The sequence below is a fragment of the Rhea pennata genome, chromosome 5 (assembly GCF_028389875.1).
Source record: "Rhea pennata isolate bPtePen1 chromosome 5, bPtePen1.pri, whole genome shotgun sequence".
Classification (NCBI taxonomy): domain Eukaryota; kingdom Metazoa; phylum Chordata; class Aves; order Rheiformes; family Rheidae; genus Rhea; species Rhea pennata.
In genome coordinates, this window is record NC_084667.1 from 64,656,595 (window position 1) to 64,681,135 (window position 24,541).

At 38.2% G+C, this 24,541-nt stretch overlaps 2 protein-coding genes across 6 annotated transcripts in view; one reads left to right on the forward strand and one right to left on the reverse strand.

Annotated features, from left to right (window-relative positions):
- KIAA0586 (KIAA0586 ortholog) overlaps window positions 1-12,814 on the reverse strand; it is a 72,218-nt gene extending 59,404 nt beyond the window's left edge. For both annotated transcript variants that reach the window (XM_062577435.1, XM_062577434.1), the window contains exons 1-12: window positions 12,742-12,814; window positions 12,016-12,347; window positions 11,203-11,282; window positions 9,996-10,062; window positions 8,714-8,780; window positions 7,850-8,027; window positions 6,299-6,532; window positions 5,482-5,650; window positions 4,781-4,948; window positions 2,995-3,115; window positions 1,975-2,077; window positions 723-764 (exon numbers count right to left, since the gene is read on the reverse strand). In XM_062577435.1, coding sequence (XP_062433419.1) covers window positions 723-764; window positions 1,975-2,077; window positions 2,995-3,115; window positions 4,781-4,948; window positions 5,482-5,650; window positions 6,299-6,532; window positions 7,850-8,027; window positions 8,714-8,780; window positions 9,996-10,062; window positions 11,203-11,282; window positions 12,016-12,313 — 1,527 coding nt within the window. In that variant the 5' untranslated portion in view covers window positions 12,314-12,347; window positions 12,742-12,814. The remainder of the gene's footprint in view (window positions 1-722; window positions 765-1,974; window positions 2,078-2,994; window positions 3,116-4,780; window positions 4,949-5,481; window positions 5,651-6,298; window positions 6,533-7,849; window positions 8,028-8,713; window positions 8,781-9,995; window positions 10,063-11,202; window positions 11,283-12,015; window positions 12,348-12,741) is intronic.
- Window positions 12,815-12,986: 172 nt separating this feature from the next.
- Window positions 12,987-20,962, forward strand: TIMM9 (translocase of inner mitochondrial membrane 9). 4 transcript variants are annotated; one of them, XM_062576591.1, is made up of 6 exons: window positions 12,987-13,122; window positions 13,596-13,736; window positions 14,672-14,809; window positions 17,133-17,201; window positions 17,544-17,639; window positions 20,418-20,962. In XM_062576591.1, exons 4-6 carry the CDS (start codon window positions 17,163-17,165, stop codon window positions 20,550-20,552), a joined length of 270 nt encoding a protein of 89 aa, XP_062432575.1. In that variant the 5' UTR covers window positions 12,987-13,122; window positions 13,596-13,736; window positions 14,672-14,809; window positions 17,133-17,162; the 3' UTR covers window positions 20,553-20,962. The 4 variants fall into 4 exon arrangements, with proteins under 4 accessions (XP_062432575.1, XP_062432573.1, XP_062432574.1 ...); XM_062576590.1 differs by lacking the exon at window positions 12,987-13,122 and adding an exon at window positions 13,144-13,461; XM_062576589.1 differs by lacking the exon at window positions 13,596-13,736.
- The last annotated feature ends 3,579 nt before the right edge of the window (window positions 20,963-24,541 follow it).

The following is a 24,541-nucleotide window of genomic DNA, read 5'->3' on the forward strand; positions in this document are numbered from 1 at the left end:
GTATGTAAGGAAAACGAAAAAATCATCTCTCTTCACCTTCCCCCCCAAAAAAGACCCCACCCTTTAATAGACTCAGAGAGTATGAACTGAACAAAGTTTCTCAGATCAAAAATTAGTTTGGGCTTTAAGGAGACTCTTTTTTAAGCCATAACAAAACAAAAACTTCTGATCTAACAGGCGTAATTACTGAAGCATAGCTGACAGGAAAAAAGAGAAACAAACATGCTGATCCTGTGACTTTGGTTTTGCCTGGTAAGGAAAGGACAATTTTCCAAATTATTTGTGAATTTTATGTAGGTTTCATTTCAAAATGAAGCCTTTGGACAAATACTAGCTCAGCAAGACAGCTGAAATTTGTGAAAAGCATAACAAATGTAGATACACATTCGATGCAATCTTAAAATGGCAAGGACTTGCCAATTACACGGAGAGCACGAAATAGTAACTCTATTAGCAGTCCACACCCTGAGTATTTGAGGAGGCATCTTTCCACCCAACATTTGTATTAGACTTCCCTCTGGCCAGTTCAAAGATTGAAAAAGACAAGTCAAAGAACAAGTTAAACCTTACTTTGATTAACTTAGTCTAAATATAACAGCAACTTTTCCAAAAAACTACAGGCATGCAACAGTTATAATAGTATCACCTCATTGTAAGCATATTCAACACAGTTTTAGTATTACACTACTATAAAAGAAGTTAACACAAAATTCAAGTGATACCTTAATAAGATCATTCATGTCTGATTTCCATGAATTTGCTTCCTAAAAAGACAGAAGAAGAGGAGCCTTTGAAACTTATCCAGAGACAGGTGTGAATAAATCAGATCACTTTAACTGGATAGAAAGAATGTTTTGACCTACTGAACCTCACTGCTCACTTCTTTTGGATTAGAGCACCAGCTTCTGCTCTACCTCCACCTACCCCCATTACTTCAGACCCTCCATTCGCTTGTTTAACAAAGCCAGTGGTCATTTATCCCAAACATCTGAGAGTCATTTATGTCAACTGTCTCTCTCTCGGTCTTCTGTCCTGCCCTGCTTTTTGTTGCTTATACTAAGTGATGCTATTTAACATAACTCTTTGGCAACAGTAATATACAGATATCTCCTAAGTAAATAGGGTACATAGCATCCATTCATTTACCAGTAAAAACAGTTAAACAAGCAATCCTCTACTTTGTTATAAAATCTATAAACTAGATGGAGCATCAACTATACTGTAAGATATTAGATGAGGCTGCATCTTTTAAAGATAGAGCAAATTGAATAACTTGCATGTAATACATGTAATGAAATATGCAAGCTGAAACCTTCAATCACAGAAATGAACTAATAGAATCAAAGTTATTATGTTCCAAGATAATTCAAACTTGTGAATTTTCAAGTCTTCTTCTTTCCCACTGCTTATATTCACAAAAACAGAGAAAACCACAACAGATGGCCTAAATGATCAGGTACACTTTGCTTCCATACAGAACCAGGCTAGATAGACAAAAGCCTCAGTTTTCAAAAACCAAAAAACAGTTACATGTTGCTAGCACAGAACCATTGTATCAGCACAAAATCATCAACACACACACACACACACAGCAACTATATGACAGGTAATTCTTTGGAAACAGCACTTTTTCTTAAAAGAAATGGCAAAATGAGAATGCAAGAAACTTAAATCACCCCTAATGCTGACTGTCCTTAAGTAGACCATTTTTCTTTCCCAGAATGGGAAAGTTACAGCTGCTCCGTAGCTCCAGGATTACAGGGACTCAGCAGAAAACAGGCATTTAAATAAACAAAACAAAGATAAAAAATATTAAAAAAACACTACATCACTGATTTTTACTGTTATATGTTTGATAGAACAGGAGTAAGAAGCTCTAAAATCTAGTTTATTGCACATTCATTATTTAGGATCAAAGGTTTTCTTAGCCTTCTTTATTCAAATTCTTGGCCATCCTCATAATATGGTCTTTACCTGCAACATATTGTGCATTTCTCTTCTCAGTTGGCCAAGATCTTGAAGTAGATCATCTGCTTTTTTCACCGTTTTCTCAATTGAACTGGAATTTTGGAAGGACCTTTCAAAAGCAGAGAACGAGTTTGCATGCAAAATGGTAGGTCTGATAGGAAAAATACTCTTTATTAAAATTCTCATGCCTCCTCAAGTCAATCAGAAAAGCACCTGACTTCTACACTGACTACTTGAACACGTATTTTAAGTACAGGAGTCCCAAAACTTTACACAAAACAGAATGTGCTTTTCTGCCCGAGGTTACAGACAGGTTACTGTGTTTACTCTGTTTATCACTTATACCTTGAGATATAATTTTGTATTTTCAACAGTGAAACTATATACAAAATTCAGATGTATGAGAGCAACATTAACTTTGAAAATCTTTTCATTTGAAGCAATTACTAGCATTTTTGTTCATACTATCCTAAATAAAACACTGAGTCTGTAGCTGTTTCTAACTATTTTTGTGAAATTATGACATCAAATTATCAGCTGTGGAAAACTATGCTTTAGACTGGATGGCTAAGAAGATTTCCTAACCTAAAGCTTAGAAATAGACAGGCTAGTGTTGCTCATTCCCAACAAAATGTTTTCATAAAGCTCCCATAAGCAGGCAGCTTAAGAGTCCACTGATGAGGGGAATCCCTCCTTAACACAATACAATACTTGTATAACTGACTTCCTGACATGACTTCTCAAGCAGTTTCAATAAAAGAAATATGTTTGGAAGAAAGGAGAGCACTGCAAGTGATTCCCACTGACCTCTGAGAATGGTCGTTACCAACTACCCTTAACAACTGGCCTTATTTACCTCATATCATAGAAATCCCTCTGTGCCCCAATATTTTACTTGAAGCATAGCTTTGTTGGATTCAAGGTCCACACAAGTGATTCTATTACATCATCGATATTTAATACATCTTTCTCAACCTCATTAAAACAAAAGATCTACCTCAATTTTGAATTGTTACATTCATTTACCCATCTCTCTTGGAATGCCAGCTCCTTTTATTACTGTTTGATGTTGCATTCTCAGAAGACTCAATTTGCCTCAGTGGAGTCTCTTGAGAATTCAGAATATGCTCAAGAAGTCTTCCTCCAACTAAAACAGAAAAGAAAGAAAGTTACACCCACTGTTAAGCTTGTTCAATACATTTAACACTTTCTTCTCCTTTCCAGATAGTTCACAATTAGGTAATATTCACCAAAAGTAGTAAACATACATATATATTTTTTCTTCTTACGTATTTACTTCAGTAAGGATAAGTCTAATCAAAATGTTCACATCTGTCTATCTTACTATGATTAATCTGCATAGCAAAGCAAGAACACAGATGAAAGAAACTGGGACATTCATTAACTGAGTCAGAGAAACATTTTGTTCATAAAGTCACAGATTTAGGTCATGATTCTTTTTTAGCTCTTCTTCTCTGGTCTTATTTTCCTCAGCAAAAGAAAAAAAAATAATCAAACAACACATGTGAAAATACCAATAAATATTTTCATGAGACCTGTGACAAGCATATAATGTGTCATATGGATGCACACGTTTATATGGCTAGATTCTCAGACTGACAAAAAGCAGCAGCATTGGTTCTGATGGTAGAAATAATCTTAAAGGAAAAAGTCATGTTTTCTAAAATGGACATTGTTTTTTTAATTCACTCTAAAACAATTTTTGACTATACTTTTATACAGGCCACCTTCTAATTATAGAATCAATTCAGGCTGGAAAGCATCTCAGGATGCCTTCTGGTCCAATCCTTCACTCTGGACAGAGTCAACACCGATTTCTATGTAGGTTGCTCAGGGCTTAGCTCAGTCAAATCCTGACTCCCCAAAACAAAATGAAACTACACACACAGACATGCCTACCACACTGTAAAAAACAGTTGGAGATTAAAGAAGAAAGGAAAGCAAAAGTTACTAGAAATCTATACAGTCTTCTTGAAAATTTTAAGGGGGAAAAAAACAGTAATTAGTATAGTCAAGGACAAAATTGCAGTGACAAAGGTTTAACTTGAAATACAATATAAGAAGGCCACACAAGTTAAAAAGTAAGCAGAAAGCAAAATATATATTTTAATAACATCGCTCCTAGACCAAGGGGAACAAAAAGAATATGGGAGGTCTTTGAAAAAGAGAAGTAGAAGCAACAATCTCACAAGCAACTAACCAAGTTATAAACTAGAATTTTGTCCATGATATTAGAAAACAAACTTAGATCAACAGGCAAATTTCTCTTTAACACTACCGACTAACGAAGCATTACTTTTTGGTAGAATGCTAAAAACTGAATTTCATGCCACTTAACTGATAAAAATTAGTAAAAGAAAGCTACTTCATTTGCTTAATACATGCTATTTCCGTTAGTATAACCCAGAGACCTGGAGGGATTCGTGTCAGTGAGAAAAATTCAATTCATGTAATGAAACGTTCATGAGTAGCTCCCCAGTTTTACATTACATTCTTATATATAATTTTCCTTAAACCCGAAAATGAATGATCATTACAGATATATTTTAACTTTAAAATGAAAGTGAGAAATTCTGTTTAGAATCTATAGATTAGATCATTACTGTCATAAGGTCTTTAGTTAGTTAAGAGTAATCCAATCATCTCCAAAACTAACCTTTCTAAACACTTTCAAAACTTCTGCACTTCAGTACATACATTCAGACAACATGTCAGCTCAGAAGAACCGAAGAATAGACAGAGTAAAGCCTAATCACAGCAGTGGAGGACAGGAGCACCTTACTGACAATACCTTCATGTGTGGATTTGGGAATATTTTCCTTTTCCATTATAGGGTTTTCTTTCTTTGAGATTTTCACATTTTTTGATACAGGTTCTGGAGCATATCTCCGAGGAACTGGTGTTGTTAGGGGGGACTTCTGTGTATGAACCCCAGAGTTTTGAAATTGACTTGCATATGCTTCAGAGGGGAAAAAAAATCCATTCAAATTTAAAATTTTTAAAAGTTACATAAATGTTAAAATATTTTTCACAAGAAAATAATCAAAAAAAATGCCAACATTATGAAATTCTCACAGAAATGTAGAACATTACAAAACAAATACAAAAATAGACAGGAAGAAATTTCTATAGTCCTGATGTGATTATGAAATGAAGACATAAAAAAACAACTATCAAATAACAAAAAACCCCACCACTATCTCAGTGCAAGCTTCCACATAGATATTTTTCAATAAAACTGTATTATAGGAGTCTAAGCCTCTCAAACTGAATCAAATTCCTGAAGATTAAGCAGTTAGTAAATACCAAACCCTCACTTTTTATTTAAACTTGAATAAGTAGTATATATAGCATATTAGGCAATAGGAACGTTTACTATTATACATAAAGGTTTATTGCATATTACTAATGCAACGTGCAATCCAATATTAATGTAAACAAAATTAATGTAGAACTAAAACTGAAAATAAGATATTAAAAATTTGTTTTCACCTCGGGCAGGTGGACCACTAGCAGGAAATAAATCCATCTGACACGAAGATTCAGGGTGAGTAAGCAATCGCTGTTCTGGCTTCTCAGGTTGTTTTGTCATGAGACTGGAGGAAGGTATGTGAATTTGCTGTAAGCCACCCATGTTGACTGCGGAGCTAATGAGTTGAGACTAAGAGACACAGTTACAAAATACTATGGTATTTGCATTAATCTCCCAAGTAAAACTAAGCATGAATACATGCCATATAATCATACTAATCAGATTTTGACATGCTACTTGATTGAAAAGATTGAAAGCAATTTACAACATGCACAATACTTTTTTCTTTTTGAAAGGAAAAGAAAGACTGTAAAGACAAAAAATACACTTGTTTTTTGCTTTTTGTCTGAATGATATTAAGTGAAAGTTTCCTCAGTTATCCAAAAAAAAATTTCTTAGTAGAAATGAGGATCTCAATTTTTGTAAGTTCCTTCTACAGATACAAAATAACTGGGGTCAGGGTGGAGGAGGGGAGGAGAGAGCAGCAGAAATATGGGACAAAATTCAAATTAGGTTTTTCCCAATAAATTCTATGCTCATTTGCTGAGTACTGGATTATTCTTTCTCTCTTAAACAGAAAAAAAAAAGAACTGAATATATATTTATACATTGAAAATTTCTTTACATTTGTAAGTATCCAGAATAGGAAGAGACTAGAAAGCTCATCCTGGGCATATTGGCATATCAAAATTAATAACAACAAAAAAGATTATAATGTTAGCACTGAGGAACAGAAGAAATGATTAAGCAAAAGCTTCTGCGTGTTTATGAAGATACCTGAATATTCATTTGTTGCTGCTGTAACTTTTCCAAATGCTGAATCCTCTGTGCCATGAAAGTATTCATTTGTTTTTCAAGCTCGTCAACTCTTTCATGACAGTGGAGCTTCTCATTTTGAGTTTTCATATTTGTTTGCTGTTCAGCAACACGTTGCAGTTGTTTATCTGTCTCCTGTAGTTTATCAATTAATGCTGAAACTGAGCTAACCTTTGCTTCCAAATCATTTTGAATCTGGAGGGGAAAAAAAAAAAGAAGAAAGCAAGAAAAGCTTCCTGTAAATAAAGCGATATAAGCTGATATGAATGCCATCTCTATTTATTCCCAGAACACCTTTCCTATCATCATGGGATGATTTTTTTTGAAAAGACACAAATAAAGTAACAGCCCTAATCTTTGCCAAGTTAGCAATATTACAAAACTCTGCTAGAAGACAAATCAGATGTTCTATGTCCATGAGCAGCCAAATCCCATTGATACAAACTCAAATCAGTTCTCTCTGGTATAATGGTCAGTAAGCCTGAGATCACTAATACAGAGGAAAAAAAGTTAGCAGACACATTTGGGCACAAACTGAAACACAAGAAGTTCTACCTGAATATAAGGAAAAATTTCTCTACTGTGAAGACGACAGAGCACTGAAACAGGTTGCCCAGAGAGGTTGTGGAGTCTCCTTCTCTAGAGATATTCAAAACCAACATGGTGTGATCCTCTCTAACATGCTCTAGGTGACCCTGCTTAAGCAGGGTAGGGTTGGACTAGATGATCTCCAGAGGTCCCTTCCAACCTCAACCATTCTGTGATTCTGTAATTCAATTCCATTTGAAATAAAAACCTCTGGTCTGAGCCAGGACCAAACTTCCTGTATGCTCATGGAAGCCACTAAATTAAAGTTATATTTAAACAAACTACCAAAAGACAACTGATCTTTTGATCTTTTTGAAATGACATTTAGAAACTGCTGTTTTGCAGTAATCTTTCTGAATCAGATGTTACCCTTTTTACATAGAACCTGAACGCTCTCTCTCAAAAGTTCAGCCAAAAGATGTAGCATAATGTTACCTCCAAGTATGAAATCTGACCAGTTTATTCTAATTAATATAACACCCATACTTTATCATTACATTTACATAAATTTGTTATACGTATAGTTCTGTCATCCTAACACCACCATTTTTGTTAGGGAAATTTACACCATATGTAAAAGCTGAAAGAAATCTATAAACACTGAATGGCCTGATTTCAAACTGACAAATAAACCATCAAACAAAGTTTCTTTCCCACAATACTTAGTATTTACTAATTAACACCAACCCATCTATATGTGCACAAAACAGTAGCCTGCAGACCACCAAAGGTTGTGGCTTTCTGCCCCTCCCATGTAACTTCATAGGCAAATAATGAACAAGGGGAATATGAATTAGGTACAAGCATGAAAGAATTTTGGTCCTACCATCAAACATTTCAGGCTTGCTTTAAAGATACACTATTTTAAGTGGACAAAGAATTAAATTATCACAAATGACTTATTTTAAGAGGTGGATTACTCACTTTAAAAAGTGGAGCCGTAGTAGCAACAGCAGCTGCAGTTGCTGCTGCGATGGTTGTAGTAGAATCAATTTCCTTGTGTGTTGACCTAGTGTTCTGACCAACACTTTCCTTTTTTTCTGTAGAGGAATTTCCTAAGAGCTGTACCTTCACCTCCTTAAGTGCAGGATTATTTTGGGTTCTACAAATACAAACAAGTTCCTGTAAATAGTACTGTTTTGTTCAAATCCCCTCCAAGAAAACGATTTCCCACTTGTAGCATCTGTATCACCTCTTATACAAGTATTTCCTTCAAAGCTCTTGGGACCCAAGAAAAAAAAATTACTTTCATCATTTAGTATGACGGTAGAAATTTCTGAAAGTTACATTTCTAATATTATTTGTATATTAGTTTCTAATATAAAAGGCGTTTCCTTTCAATGACTGCTATCACAGCAAAGAGTACGATTACAAGTTGTCTTTTGCAAAGTTTAATGTACCAGTACCAAAGTCCTACTAAGTAACTTCTGATCTTCAAGATTTCCAGCTAATGGACAGACAGCATGACTCCTTATTGGTCTTTAAAAACACCACACACGTATTTGGCAATAAATAGTTTATCTATTAGAGTAAATCTTGACCAACTCTTGCATCATGAAATCATTAATTCATATAGTTCAAAAAATGTGCAAAACAAACAAGATATTCCAGTAAACTTTTAATGATAAAATAAATTGAAAACATGTTCATAAATGTTAAAAGAGTACTCACAGAGGACAATAAGTAATACTTTTTCCTTACTAGATACGCATTTTGGCAGAAACCACAGGAGTATCTACCATAAGTACAAAAGCATGTTAGCTGAGAATATCAGCAATACACACTTACTTTTGCTTTAATACCACTCGCAAAGCCTCTTTCTGGCCAGCAGCATACTGAGAAATAAAAACATCATCTGTGGGGAAGGACATCAAATATACTTTGTCAGGTTAATATTCAATCTTGCTTTAGAGGTTGAAATGTTATTCCAGTAAGATGTAAAATTTTGCTATGAAGAATCTGTTGCATCCACAGACCACATTTTCTACTGCAAATATCAAATTGTTTCCTTCACAAAGTAGCAGATTTAAAAACAAAAAGAGACAAGCAGTTAACACAATTTTGTCTATTACTGAATGTTATCATAAACAAAAGCCATTCTGGTATCCTCTGAAAGTGACAATGGCTCCACTTTATCCTTAGAAAATTTGGGAAAAGTTGCTATAGAAACAGTAACTGCAGCTCAGATAACCCATTCAATAAAATTCTGCAAATTTCTAACTTGAAATTTAATAAAAATAATTATAAATGTGATATATTCTCCTGCAGTCACTAAAATTGCAATAAAATTTTACAATAGCTTTAAATTACACTAAAAGGTGTACAGTCCCTCCTGCATACACTGTTCATTGGGCAGAGGTGATAATACAAGCTGTGGAGGAGTCAGTGTTTCACTATTGCTAATTAGGCCGATATTATCGACATGTTGATTAGCCAGATAGCTGCTGTCTCTGTGAATGGGTAAGAGAAAAGTAAATTCATTTTAGCCTTAGATGGGGGTGTTAAATTGTGCTTCCTTTTTTCTATCCAGCCACACATTTTCAAGAAAGCTGCAGAAACATATTTTCTTTAAAAGCTATTCACTTCTGCCAAATCTGATCAAAACTAACAGATGTGATTTCCTGTATTCTTAAGGTTTAAAATATACTTTTTTGGTGTAGGTTCCTTGCAGAAAATACTCATTTGCCGCACTTTCTCACATCAGGAAAATATAGCTAAATGAGCTCCCTCCACTTGCCCAAAAAAAACCAACCAAAAAAAATCTCTATTCAGAGATATGCATACTTTGAATAGTAAAAAGAACCTCTTAGTTCCTGGTGCACTGGCAGAACTCCCTCTGAGATGAGTACAAGAGTTGCATAAGCTACTGTAACCCAGAAAGATTGAAATAAAATTTACAGTATTTAAAAATTAGTTATCTTCATCTTATTTGAGCAACCCTTGAATATTTTCACTAAATTTCTATATTGAACAAAACAATCCAAAACAAAATCATAGCTCTTTCTTTCTCTAATGCAGCCATTTTTTTAAGGAAAAAAAACAGCTATAGCAGTACATAAACATGTCTTACCTTCAGATCTTCTGCTATCTTCCAGCAGCAGTGAAGGAACTTGTACTGCAGCATCTTTAGGATAATCCTTCAGAACAAGAAGGCCAGAAAGCATATGTAAAGGCCTTTGGTATCAGTAGCCAAAATTTTAGAAGCAGAGAGGATTGCTAAATGAGAGTAAGCATCTCCACAGTAACATAAGCTTTTAGACAAGACATGCTAAGGCTTCTCTCTACTGTAGAGCCATCTGGACTTTATAGTCAAGAACTAACAAGATATTTGGAGGCACAAACTAAAAAACACAGTACAAATTCAAAAGATAAATTCTAAATATTGATTAAGAATTGTATTTTCCTCACTTACGGCCAAAGATGTAGAAGTGAAATTACATGTGTTTAAGTTAATAGATTCAGCACCAGAATCAGTTAAAGGAATTCAGCATCACTCATGCACGCAGAATTAAGCACACATACCAGTAACTGCAGAACTGAAGAGACACAGCTGAATTTCCTTGAAATGGAATCCACAAATAATCAGAGTCCATGTGGAGTCATTAAACTAAGTTAGGAAAGTAGAAATCTCTTACTCAACTTTATTTTATGGTGTAGAACTGTAGAACAGTACTCTACTATCTTTATGAGAACTTCTCTTAGCTCACTAGATCTGCTTTGAGCCATGCAGGGACTTTGCTGCAATCCTTTCACAGCATAGGTTAATTTTATCCTCATGTATGATCATCACAGGCTGGATCCCTTAGAGACAGGTCTCCATTGTATGTAAGACATATCAAACATAATTTAATCAGAAATAAGCCTTCTAATTTTGTGTGTTAAAAAGTTCAGTTTAAACTGATGTCCATATCAACACCTGTGACGAGAAAAATCTATAAAAAGTTTAGGGCTGTGCAGCTGCCATTTCAAGGAAGAATTGCTCTAGATTTTGAAAGCATGAATGTGCTACGAAAATTATATTTGGATATAGACTATGCAACAGGTAGCAGTTCACTAAGAAAAGGTCCTCCAAACACTTCAGCACGTACATCACATTCAGCAACTCACAAAGGCAAATATCTGAATGGCTATTTTGCAGAAGCAGAGGCAAATATTCAGCTGGCTACCAGAGAGAAACAATTTGCTATTCTTCTACAGAAGCTGAGCATGTAACTTCTTGAGATAAATTGTGGTTCTCTCAGTCTAGGATTTTAGGAAGCAACTGTAACTTTTCTTACCATTTGTGATAAAAACATAGGTTCTGTAGAATTTTCTACTGAAAGTAGATGTTTTTGCTGTCCTTTAGTACTCTGGACTCCTAAAATAAAAGCAATTTTACTGTGGTCATAATGATCTTTAACGCAGTTGCACTGTACCTTGCCTAACTCCAAACTTAATCTTCTCTCTGTTATCTTTGAAAATCTAAATACAGTAACTTTCACAATACAAATGACCACAGCCATTAATCTGAAGCCCGCAAATGTTAATGAAATCTGAGTGGAATATAGATTTGCGTTACAGCACAAGAAAAACTACCTGAAAAACAGAGCGTCTAAAAAGCTGACAACCTTCAGGTCAAATTCAAGTCTGACAGTAACATAGGGACACTGAAAGTTCTTGTCTAAAGACACATTATAATTGTATGACAATACACTTCAAGAAAGAAAGAGAAGGAAACTGAGTACAGTACATATTTCAGCATCAAAGACTAACCTAGCTTTATTACACTCTGAAAATAACCTCTTACGAAGCTGTTTGAACCTCTGATCCAGAAAACCCCAAATCCCCCTCCAAGAACTCCGAAGACTGATGGAGTTGTGTTGATCTAGCTTTGACCGACCACATGCTCCTGTGCAAGTCATTTCCGTATGGAGAACAAAGGTATATTCACGAAAGTTTGAGGAAAACTTAGAAAACAAAGTTCTACAAAACCTCCGATACTTACGATATCAGAAGACAAAGGTCACATTATAAAACTACTATGCGATTGAGAACAATGCACAACGATTTAACCTCAAATCTAATCTCAATATCACTGGTAGATCACATACCTGGTGCAGTACTGCAGGGGGAAGCTTCAGTTAAACTACCAGATAAAGTCCTGTTTGCCGGCAAGGCTGGAGAAATACACGATGTTTCATCTCTAGTCAATGCTGCCTCAGACGGCAGGCAGGGAGGGACCACTTCGCGAAGCTTCTTCACCGAAATTTTAACTTTTTTAATACCGGCTCCTGTCGGAGTTTCAAAGGGCTGCTTTTTGTGCAGGCTGGTGGAGTGAATAAGCACATCACCAGCTGTGAAGCTAGCCAGTGAATCCTGGCTAATGCTAGAATCGCCTTCCACCTCCATGAAGATCTCAAAATGCAGGTTTCAAGACTTAAACCTGACAACAGAATTTTAAAAAACAGCACTATTACAAAAATAGAGCTTTAACAACAAATAAACGGCCATTTAGCAATGCTCCTGAACTGCTTATAGGCAACTCCTGCACAATGCTACAGTGTAGGACCAAGCAAACAGCAAACGCGCCGAAAGCGCGAGCAGCGTTTAAGCAGCAAGAAGCAAAACGGCTCCAAGCCGCCATTTAACACGGAGCCGGGCTCAGCCGCACCCTGCCGCTCGCGAGGCGGACGGCAGGTCTACCCCCGCCGCTGCAGCCAACGGCCGCCCGCCCGCCCGCCCGCTGCCTCACGCGGAGAGGGCCGCGGGGAGCTCCCCCCGGCTCCGGGGACAGGCTACCGCCGCCGGCCCCCGCACCGCACCGCACCGCACCGCACCGCTCCGCGCCGCCCGGCGGGCCGGCCGCGCCCGCCGCCATGGCAACCGCGCCGCTCGCGCCGACGCCCGGTCCGCTCCTCAACAGCGTCCGGACGGGGGAAGCGGCGCTCGCGGCTCCCGCCCGCTTCCGGCAGAGCCGCGCCCCGCCGCAAGCGCGAGGAGGGGAGGTCAGGGAGGAAAGTAAAGCTGCCCCGTGCCTCCGCGCGCGCTGATTCGCCGCGCGGACAGCAGTGGAAGGCGCGGGGGGGGGGGGGGGGGGGCTGGGTGGCGAATCGGCGGGATCGAAGGTCCTGCTGTTTGCCGGGTCGTGCCTCCCCCCGCCCTCCCACCACGCCAAGCGCGCGCGCGCGCGGCCCGGGCTCGTGACGGCGCGGGTGCAGGTGAGTGCGCGCGGGCGGCGCGTGCCGCCCGGGGAGGGGGGGAGGCGTGAGGTAACGGCCGTCGCGCGCCGCCCAACGGCCGCCCAACGGCCCCCCCCTGCCGGCGGCCTTGCGGTCCCCGTCCTGAGGGAGCTCCGCGGGACGTCCGGCCCCGGCGGCCTTGCCCCGAGGGGTAGCCGGGCTCCCGCGGTCTGTGGGCCGTTAAGGGCTCGCAGGCTACGGGTTAAGGTGCCGAGGGATAAGGCCGCTACCTGGCGGCGTGCCGCAGGGAGAGCAGCGCGGCGCGGCGCGGCACGGCACGTGGAGGAGGGCAGAAGGGGCCCCAAAAATGTCTCGCTGGTAAGGAAGCAGCTGTCCGTTTTGTGGACTTCTCACAGCGCAAGGCAAACGTGTGGGAGCCTTAAGATACTCCCTATGTTAACCCTGGTGTTAAAACTAAAACGTGGAATACTCAAATGTTTTTTTCTGGATAGATTCTCCTTAATTCGGAACAGACTTGAAACAAAGGGGCACAGGCAGGTGCCAGCTGAGACATGGCATGTGTGTGTTTGTTGGGCTGGAGCCTGGCCTGAGGAGTATCTCCTGAGGCACAGAAACTCAAGGTGCCCTTGAAGGTGAGAACCAATGGATGTAGTCAAAAAGCAGGTGGCAGAATTAAGGTGAAATTACTTCACTTTCAGCCACTCTAGCTCAGGTTTTGACCTCAGTAGAGCACAAGTATTGGACAGGCCTAATCTAACTTTAATAGGCAGCTACTTTGGGGGGGAAAAAAAGTACATATCTTCTTTCAAGACGGGAGACCTCTTTGTGCGTATTCAATCTGTTCAAGAGAATCTTAAGGTGTCTCATTTCAGACTTACTATCTCACCTTTGGTGTTTGTAGGTCTTTCTACCATTGAACTTTTTTTTCCCTCCAGAGCAGAGTCTAACTCACAAACATGAGATAATGCAGCGTAACCTGTGTACAAAGTACGTTTTGTTATCAAGCCACTTTTAACTCTTCCTCTTCTCATTTAGTCATCTGTGTGTGAACACTGAGCATAGCTTGTGGCCTGAGAAGAGAAGCTTTGTGTAACTCCCATCTAAAAATGCAGTCTGAAGTAGAGCAGTTGAACCTATGTCGGAAGGAGTGATGAGCTGTACTCTGCCTTTCCGACAGGAGAGGGCGCGGGGAAGACATGCCTTGCCGCCTGTATGGCGGCCTGCATGTTAGAGGGTAGGGTTACACACACAGTGACGCTGAACTTCCAGTGTCGTCTGGGTAATTATATCTTGCCTGAATCTTAGGTGGTTAGCTTGGCTGCCTGCTGGTTTGGTTTCTCATGTACACGCAATTTAATTAGCTTTTGTAAAAGAATGCTTCAAACATGTGCGGTTTTTTTTGTTGTTGTTTTTAATATGAGGTCAATTAAGTTCTTGCATAGCAAATCACTACTATTACAAATAAAAGAAAATTTCTACAAGCTAAGGCTGTTGTATCTTAACACATTTCTTTAATTTGATATTTTCTTTTTTCTTTTTTTTTTTCTTGTTCCTGGCACACGTGCAGAAACACTTGGGTGGTGTGTTTCCCCTCCCACCCCCCTCTGGAGGCAGAGAGTGTAAAACTTGGCTTCTTGCAGAAAGGAAAAACCTCGGCGGGCCTGTTCAGCTTTCTTGGGAAAGGATACCACTGGCTTAAGATTAGGTAATAAGCACTAATGGTTTTCACATCAGGGAAAAGAATTTCCTCACTGAAGTCTGCAGTGCATGTTTCACCTGTAAGAACTCACAGCTGTTAAGTGGAGATAAGATAGAAATAGGCACCCAGTGGGATAATAATCCTGGTGTTCCAGTACATCCAGTCCATGTGGCCTTCACACATAATCACCCACTGCCCTTGTTGCTGTGGTTTATTTAGAGCTATCTGCTTCCTTTAACTTGTGTTAAAAAGTGCAATGCCTAACTTTCAAATTACATTTAGCCCAGAGGAAAGTAATCTAGGCTATGTAGGGGCTGAGGCTTAAAACTGAAGCCTGATGGAGCTGTGTGAGCAGCTGCATAAGAAGCTATGTGGTGTGTTAGTCAAGGTGTCAACCTTGTAAGGGCTTCTTCTATCTCTTTCCTTTTTTCCCCTCTCTCCTTTTTTTTTCTTTTTTTTTCTCCTTCTTCCACAGGCTGGAGTGAAGGAGGACAAAAAAGATGTAAACTTGAAATATTTGTTGTTAACATATTTTAAAAATAAAGCAGATTTTTACATTTCCAGAAATGCTCATCTAGCTCATTTTAGAAGTTAAGGCCAGCTGGGCATGATTTGTAGCTACAGTAGATGTGCAATAGAGCCATATAATTTCACTGCCTTCTATATGGAAAGAGTAAATTACCCGGGGAGGGACTAGTGTTTCAGACACTTAAAATTAGATACTGCCATTGTGCTGTTTTAAATTGGAGCTATTTCCCAAGTGCAGGTGCAAAAGCTTTGTGGAACTGCAATTTTAAGCTTGCTGAACTAGTGACGGAAGATCAAAAAATCAGGTTTGTCATGAACAAAAACAATGAAACAAAATACTGAGCGTGAGAAAATGGCACTGATGGAAGTTGAGGCTGTTAGCTTTTTATACTTTGGAGAGGACAAAAGTCTTTTCTATTCTCTGCGGGTTTTAACACTCTGTTTAATAATCTACTTGAACTGACTTTGCAGAATTGTCACTGGCTTTTCTTATAACAGGGTGAGAAATGAGACTGACGTTGCCATCCATTTTCACTAGCTGTTGTTCCAGTTGACTGTGGTGTTCACGTCTCTTAAAACAAGTTAGTTTATATTAACCTGAATAATACCTCGTTTCTTCTGAGCAAACATAAGAATATGGTTCTTCTTAAGACAATAAGCCCTGTGATCCATCTATCCTTGACAAATTCTTGTTTGGGGGAGGAAGGTGTTGTAAGTGCAGGAGTCATATGTGCTCTTTACATCGCATACCTGGACTGAATTCCTACTTAGCCGTAAAGTGCAACTTGAAGGGGCAGGTGTTTAGTTACTCTGCTGCTTGAAGAGAGGAGGAAGAGCTCATGCTTGGGAGTGATGTATATTGCAGTCTTAGTGTCTTCATTTTCTTTCTGCTTTAGAAATAATTATTAATGTCTTTTTGTTCCTCTTCAGGAGACTTCCTTCCATTCTCCCCTCCATGCCACAAAAAGGCTGGAATAGTTTCTTAAGCTTTCTAAAACATTAATGGCTTGCTCAAAATTTGACAGAAGTATAATGCAAGACTAATTATGAGTTGCTGCCCTTGTTAAAGGGCAAAATGAACATTTTTTGCAAAGGAAAAGAAGGCTAGCTTTCAGTATTCCTGTAGGAAACGTACTGGTATACTCTCAAGTCTTAACTTGTTTACTGTGTTGGATTAAGAATGACAGTCTTCCTTTAAGATGCTTGCTTAAATTCTTGGTTCTCTGGCTGTTCATTCTTTCATTTTTTTTCTTTGTGTATTTTTTTTTCCTTTAAGGGTGTTCTCATTCCTTTATGATTCCTTACATTTAATTCACTGTATTAATTGACCAGAATGTTTGCTCAAGTTTTTTTAAGCATTTAATCAGAAAGCAGCTACATAGAAACTCATTTGACCCAGGGAATAGAAAAAATGTTTCAAATGGCACCCAAAGTCACTTCAACAAGAAGAGTAGAGAATGTTATTGCTTGCTTCTTCTTTTCCTCCAATTTTGTGTTATGCCTTTAAAAGCGTTTATAAAATACTTCTTTCTTTTTTTTTCATTGCAGTTATTTTAGCTGCTTGAAACACTTAAAAACGATGATAAAAGAACAGCAGTTTACAGATGGATCTGGGTAGGAATCATCTTGGATGCTGTTTTAACTAAATATTTTCAAATTGATAAATTTCTTCAAGTGGATGGTTTGAAAGATTGCTAACAAAGTTAGGTTTAAGCTCAGTTAAAGGGTATGTGAATTCCATTCTGCTGTAAAAAGTTGTAGTTGATGCATATGTTTTTTTGTGCTTTTTTTTTATCTTCAGAATAGGCGACTGAATCATAGACAGTAGAATATGGCTGGACAAATATCAGAATCTGATCAGATTAAGCAGGTAAGATACTGTATTCACAAATGGTAGCCTTGAAGATCTTGTATTACTTCATCACATAGAGTACTTTTTGTCCTTCCCTATGCCATAAGTTATCTTTTGAGAGAAGAGTAGTACTCTAGCAACAAAGAGTTAAACTTCTGACCATGAACAGACACAGCATAGCATCTGATTCATTTGAACAATGACAGCACTTGATGCTGGAGTCCACTGAACTGATAGTGAATTTTTGTGACTTGTTCTTTGAATGTTAGTGTCATTGGATGGTATATGCAGCTACGTGCAAAGAAAAACTAATGTAGACATTTTTTATATATTGACTGTCTGTTCACTTTGTATTTATAGTTCAAAGAGTTTCTGGGAACATACAATAAAATTACAGAAACCTGCTTTCTGGATTGCGTGAAGGATTTCACTAGCAGAGAGGTTAAACCAGAAGAGGTATGTAATTGTTTCCTGTGCTTTTGATTTCTGTTTCATAGAAAAGCTGTATAGCATTTAAATTACATTTCATCATCAAATGACTTTGAAAGTTTATATCTTTCAACTAGTGAAAAAAGCTAGGGAGCAATTTTGAGTGGCTATAGGTATCCAGCATAAAGCTTCCAAGTGAGAGACGAAGGGAAATAGCAGAAGAAAGGGAAATAGCTTATCTGTAGTTTAGTTCTTCTACAGATGTTGAAAGGTGATGATAAATAGATTGTTTTTGCACCTGAACAGTCTTATTTACCAGGGAAACCCCCCCCCACACACACACACGCACACTCTCTCCAAATCTTTCCCGCTCGCTCTTCTCCCCATGCTTTTGACATCTTAGGTCACCAGTTACAAAGTATGAGCTAGGACCTCTTGAGGTCCATGTTGTCTTTTCATTATATATACGCACAGGGAATCTTCCTGTTCTCACTGTTAGTATTAGCCGCTTATTGCAATTCTGTGTATTTTGTTCTCTGATCTGTCAGTGGAGGTTCTTGTGCCTTGACAATCAGAATTCTGATGGATGATATCTTTAGGGACATGGAGGTTGTCCACCTGCAGTCTAGTTCTGCGAAGGTAGAATTCTGTTGAAATTATTATTATTATTATTATTTTACATACCTGCCTTCCCTGCATTGTTGTGAATCATAGAAACACAGATCTGCAAAGCTCTGGCTGTTAAATCCAGTCCTCTGCATTGCAGGGAGCTCTGTCATATAGTCATTTGCAAAAAAATTATACTCTGGGTAAGATTAGTTACATGGTTTTTTGCTGCCCCAGAACAGAGACTGTTTCAGAATCTCATAATTCTGTTGGTTAAAAGTTTACTATCCTGCTTCTGCTTAAGTATGCTGGCAGAAAAACAAAAGATTTAAACTAGCTCTGGAGCATTTTCTAGCTGCTAGGAATTTTACTCCTCTGCCCCTCATGTCTCCATTTAACTTTTGCTTTGATGGACTAAAAAAAATCTTTGCCTCCCACGACAGATTCTTTGTTCTCCTGATCTACTCTACGTCTATTCTAGTAAGATGTTTCTCGATTATAGATAGTCAGAATCATTCTGACTAAGGTCCTGTCACTGTCAGCTGTTCATTCTGAATTGCTTGAACAATGCAAGGAGTTTCAGTTAACAGAACTGACAGAAATGTTAGGCGGACAGGCTCTTAACCTTTCTGGGATGTCATTTGATTTCCATTAGAGGATTACACTTCTGTCTTTTGCTGCCCGAAGTGTTTCTAGAATTTCTTTAAAAATATGGGTTCAGATAGTCTTTTATTGATGAACTGGGTTTCAAGGCCAAAGAATCTTCATGGGGAGGGAATTAAAGTTGAAGAACATTGTTTAGATTTTTTTAAAAAAGTCTTAGATTCTAATCAGCTTTTTTTCCCTTCCACTTACGTGATCTGCAAATGGACCACATTCGGCAAGACATGAGCCATCTGTTAATAATGGAGGCTAGGAAGAAACTTTCTTATGTGAACTTTGTTAGGTAATTATCCATTACAAGGCTTCTTGCAAAGCATCTGGCTCTGGCCACTGCTGGAAAGAGGATACTGATCTAGATGGACCACTGGTCTGATCTGGTATGGAAATTCCTAAGTTCCTATTTAAAGTTGTAGTTTCTTATTAGATAATTAAGACAAATACCTCCAAGAATCTCCTATGAGATTCTACATTTGTAAAAACAGCTTCTGACCGCTTTCCTTACAACAATCTCCACTGCAAGTCTAGACTTCCCAAGGCACTATATCACAAATACCGCACCCTCTGGGAGAAGTAGCTTGGAATAGTTCCAGAATTCAACAGAATTTGCTTCCTAGTCAGAGTTAACTCCTGCTTAACAGGTTTTACTGTAGCTGATGCCAGGTCAGTGAGAGAGAAGGGGGAGCAGTTAGTTGCAGGGTTTTGTCTTGTTTACTTTCAGCACCTCAGCTTTTCACATTCTTTACGGCTGAGCATAATCGAAGCAATTCCTGGTTTTCCAGTAATCATGCAAAGTGGTAGTCTTTCCTTTGTATTTGTATCTGGAAACTTTATGGTAACAGTGATAGCTAGGTTTGAAACCATATTATAGAGTATCTGTGTGGCTTAGAAATAGGTCTGATAACTTTTTTTTTTTTTAACTTAAAGGAAAAAAAAAATCCTCCACATTTCAAAAACAATGCAGTCTGTGGTATAGGCCCAGGTATTTGTCCCTGTCCAGCTGATTGGTAGAACTTCAGAAGATATTCTGGTTGCTTTTGTCAAGGTTAACCAGAGAGGTATAACATGACTGATAGAGTTCATTGGAACAAAGTAAGAAGAAGGGTAAACTGAGCAAGCAGACAGTAGACCATATTTGGCTGTAGTAGTAGGTGTTTGTAAACATAATTTGAAGAAATGGATAGTAGTTCAATAGACTTAGTATTTACTGCATAATAAAATACTTTTATTACTTCATACTCTGTGTATTTCATGGGAGGAATCAAAGGATGAAATGGTTATATGTGCTAGTTTTAAGACTTTTTTTTTCCATAAAGACTTTTTGTGAGAGTGACTATTAAGACATCTCAGAGAGCCCTCAGAAAGTAAACTTTTTTGCTGCATAAAGAGGGTATATACAACTAGGCCCTGAGGCTTGAGGTTAAATGAGGCATAGTCACCTAATGCCTGTATATGCCTGTATATGATTCTATTTTGGGTCGTATTTTTTTTAGTCTTTTTAATTACTGTTTGGAGCCTTCTGTTTCCCTTTCCCTGCAGATGACCTGCTCAGAACACTGTCTACAGAAGTATTTAAAAATGACACAAAGGATCTCTATGCGATTTCAAGAGTACCATATTCAGCAGAATGAAGCTCTGGCAGCTAAAGCAGGACTGCTCGGCCAGCCTCGTTAGACAAGAGTACTGTTTTCAGACTTTATAAGCAGTGCCAATGTTCATTGGACAAGAACACATTTTGGATTTTCTACTGTCAGGATGCATGTCCAGCAACTCAGAAGAGTTCTAGATGCTATTTGGAAGACGGAAACCAGAAGGGGTTACATAAGAAGTTAGTAATGGTTAACTGGCAATGGAGTCTGTTTCTGAGGTCCTTTTTCTTGTACAATTGAATAATACTGCTACAAACTTTTCCAGGGCCCACAGACTGGCATGTTTAGATTTCAGGGATTTATATTTTGTTTCTTCTGCTGTTTCAGACACAAAAAAGTGTAACATGAAAGTACATACATAAATGTCTTGACACTTTTTTTATTTAATTCAAGTAAAATAAATGGGAACTATACAGGTGTATGTATGTTCTTTCCAATGATTTCATTTTTAGGACACTACTTGAGAGCCATGTTTCAAGTTTGCTGCAGTTTCATTCATCCTCACCTCCTGCAGAGTCTTGTTCATTCATTGCTGCTTTGAGTTACTGATAGATCGAAGTTAATGACTTTGTTTCAGCATCTAGGGATGTGTGTGTCGTTTCTCTTCATTTAGGAACAACTTCAGTTCTCTCACTACCAGCTGCCCTCTCAGGCCTTCAGGATCATTCTGAGTCTCCTAGAGTGCTGCACAGTACAGTGCCTTGCTGCTGTACTACAAGGCAAGGGTAATGTGAGACAGCTGCTATAACTATGGAGTTGGGGTAGGCAGAGATGCTACCTGCTTACCCCTGGGTTATATTTGGCTCATACTTGACCAAGTCATTCATAAGTGACATGAGTGCATCATAAGCACCCGCCTACTCTCAAGGCAATTTCTCCTTGTTTCTTTTGGGGAACACTGGAGGTCTTCCAAACCCAACTTCATTGCTTGATGAAAGTAAGATGCATTCCTTCAGTAACATTAGGCTTGCTGGCAATTTTCTCCTTTAATTGCACGAATGTCAAAGGAAAGTTTGAAGTATGCAAAAAATGATATCTTTTTTGTTGCTAGATGAGTATGAAGACACGTTTGTGAAACTAACTGTTACAGTGTGGTTTTTGTTTTGGTGTATAAAGGACACTACTCCCTTGAGAAGATCTTAATAGGTGAAACAGTAGTCAGATTGTTAGTACAGTAGAATGATGGTACCTTGCCATTTCATTATTTAATATTTGTGTTCTGGAGTGAAGAGTAAAGGAAAAATTAAGAAAAAAAAAAAAAAGGCCACTGCACTTTATTCATTAATAATGACTGTAATGTCCTGGTAGCTAACAGGCACATACTATTTTAATTCGAACTAATCAAACACAGTGAACAAATGGAATTGAACAGCTGGATTAGTATGTAGATTTTGAGATTGCAGGAGACTAAATCTGATAGTTGTTTTAAGTCAGTTGTCAGGTTCTGATGTTAGGTACAAAGGCAACAAAAATGAGCTTAATTTGCCCTTTTAATAGTCTTTCCTGTTAAAGGTTGCTCTTTACTGCTCATCTGTTGCTTAAACAATTGCCTGCTGATGGCTACAACTACACCTGCAATGCTGCTTTTGGAACCAGAATTCCAAAACGTAGAAAATCAATGACAACTGTTAAAATGAGCTGAATGCAATGTCTTAATCTGTAAAACAACATCCTGTACAAACCATTTTTTTTGCCTAAAATAAGCTAACTGCAGATTCATTGTGAATTTAATCATTACTGATGAAACAGTTGTGCTTAGTATGTGTAAAGCACACAGTTCTCTATAAGATCATACAAAAGAATATAAGAGCATATACTTGTGTGACAGTTAGTGTTCTCTGCAGAAGACCTGCAGTAGTTGATATGATCCTGCACATGCTGAAATATTTAGTAATGTGTTTCCAGACTCTTCTTTTAGGGCCCTGCAAGAAACTTTATATTTTTTTGATTGTAATTTTATAGATGGCTTCATGATGTTTTATTTATGTTAAGAGTTCTCCCTCCTCCCCCAAAAAAAATCTTAGTTTTTTTTAACAAGTTGTCTATAAGCAAAATATGTCTCTGCCTTTTTTTTTCCCCAATGAGAGGGTAGTAGACAAACATCTGCAGAATGTTTCATATAGTCACAAAATAGATTTTTGTTAACTTTATTGGGCCTTAAAAATACTTTAAGTAGATAATGTCCTCTCCTTAGAGTGCAATAAATGTTACTGTTCATCTTAATATACAATGGTAGCTGGAGACTTATTTTTTTTATATTATTGACCACAGGCAAAGTCTGAGTTCATACCCTAAGTCTCTAGAGCATTATGCTAACGAGCAGCAGCAATGTCAGTCATAACTGTTTTGGGATTAACTATCTTTATCCCCTCACATCTGCTCTGGTGGAAGATGCTTCTGGGGCTGCTGGAAAGCTATACCCTTAATTATAACATTATAGACAGAGTAGCATTGAAGTAGGTTATATTAATCTTCAGTGCATTCATTCAAGGCTGTGGTGCTATTTGCCTTCAGGAAGTGTGTGTACCTGCACTGTAGTAGGCTATGCCTAAAAGAGGAGCAGAGCTCTCAAGAGGAACAACAGTTCAGCAAGTGAGGTGTGTAAAGACTCAGACAATTAAGAAGTTTTGTTTCAAAAAAGCAAAATGAATTTATTTGGGTGCCTAAACTGAAAATAAAAATATAACCAACTGTAACTTACCTTCCTTAGATCATCATTTTAAGACTTACAGTCTGAACATTCCATACACTTCTTCAGTGTTTCATGATTTTTTCCCCACGTGCTTTGTAGAAACCCCAGAAAACACACAAGGGAAAAGAGCCTTACTACCATTTTTGTTGATGACTTCTTTAAAATTGCATTGATAGTTCAAGTTTTTTTTTTATTATTTTTTATTTTAAGAGAAGTGCACTGGAGTACTGAGTTTAGTCTTGTTTGTGCTTTTATTTTCAGTTGTGAGCTGCTGACAACCTGGAAGCGAGCAGTACATCCTTGCTTGGGCATTGTCTAACTGTGACAAAAATTATCACCTCAACTCTGAAGAGTTTACAGTTTGTTACACTGAAGAACAGGTGTGTGAAGCAGACAGAGAAGCTTAATGAAGTAGTTCTGGTCAGTGTGGAAAAATATTCATGGCAATCTGGATACTGATATATAGATATTATATATACTTTTTTTTTCCCCTGCCCCTGACCAGAAGGATTTCTGGCTCTTTCACCAGAGGAGTTTAAAGACACTTCTCTAATGCTTCCAAGGGAGAAGATGCAAAGGTATTCCCTGAGAAATATTTTAACTGGACAACTGCAACTGCTGCTATTTGCAGAATAAAGGCAGGAGGTGAAATCTTGTTGCCATGCAAGTCGACCGTAAATAGCATTGAAGATGAAAGACTACAGAACAGCCATAGCAGGAGGCCTGTCTACGTGCTTTGGTGGTGGTAGTAGCTTCTCTGTAGCGTTTTGCTTCCAGCAGCAGTTTGGAAAATGGTTTCCCACCTTGCTGTTTTCTTTGCTACTCTAACTCTTGACAATCTGGGCTGCGGATGGCTGTTCAAACCCCGACTGCAGCGCAGCGTTGCAGGCTGTACAGTGTGGAGTACCTGTCACTTGTATGGGATGCTGCTCTGCTTGCTGCTGTTTAAAGCTGCCACAGCTCGTCACAAAAATCTGTTCATGTACTTTTCTAAGGTAGAAGCAGTAAATAGGTTCTTATAGCCTCATTTATGTGTTTTGTACTATATATCCAACTGCTTTATCCTACATAGCTCATCCCTTGTTACCTTGGAGATAGCTAAGCACTAACTCTAACTTGGCCTAAAATGGTAAAGGCTAAAAAGGAGCCCAAATAAGGCAGCAAGTCTCCAATGTCCTGTATTTTTAATACATTAACATGCTAATGATGTCCAGATTGCTACAGTTAGACCACAGATGTTACGCCCTGTTATGAATAATGAACCCGTTTTAAGGTCTTATGGATTTTTTTAAAGCAGTCCTTTTTGTTAAACATTAAAGGTA

Excerpts from the sequence above, each read along its gene's own strand:
- TIMM9 (XM_062576591.1), top strand. The coding sequence starts at position 17,163 with ATGGCTGGACAAATATCAGAATCTGATCAGATTAAGCAG. Across the intron at positions 17,202-17,543 it reads AATCTGATCAGATTAAGCAG|TTCAAAGAGTTTCTGGGAAC; the intron begins GTAAGATACTGT and ends TTGTATTTATAG. Across the intron at positions 17,640-20,417 it reads GAGAGGTTAAACCAGAAGAG|ATGACCTGCTCAGAACACTG; the intron begins GTATGTAATTGT and ends CTTTCCCTGCAG.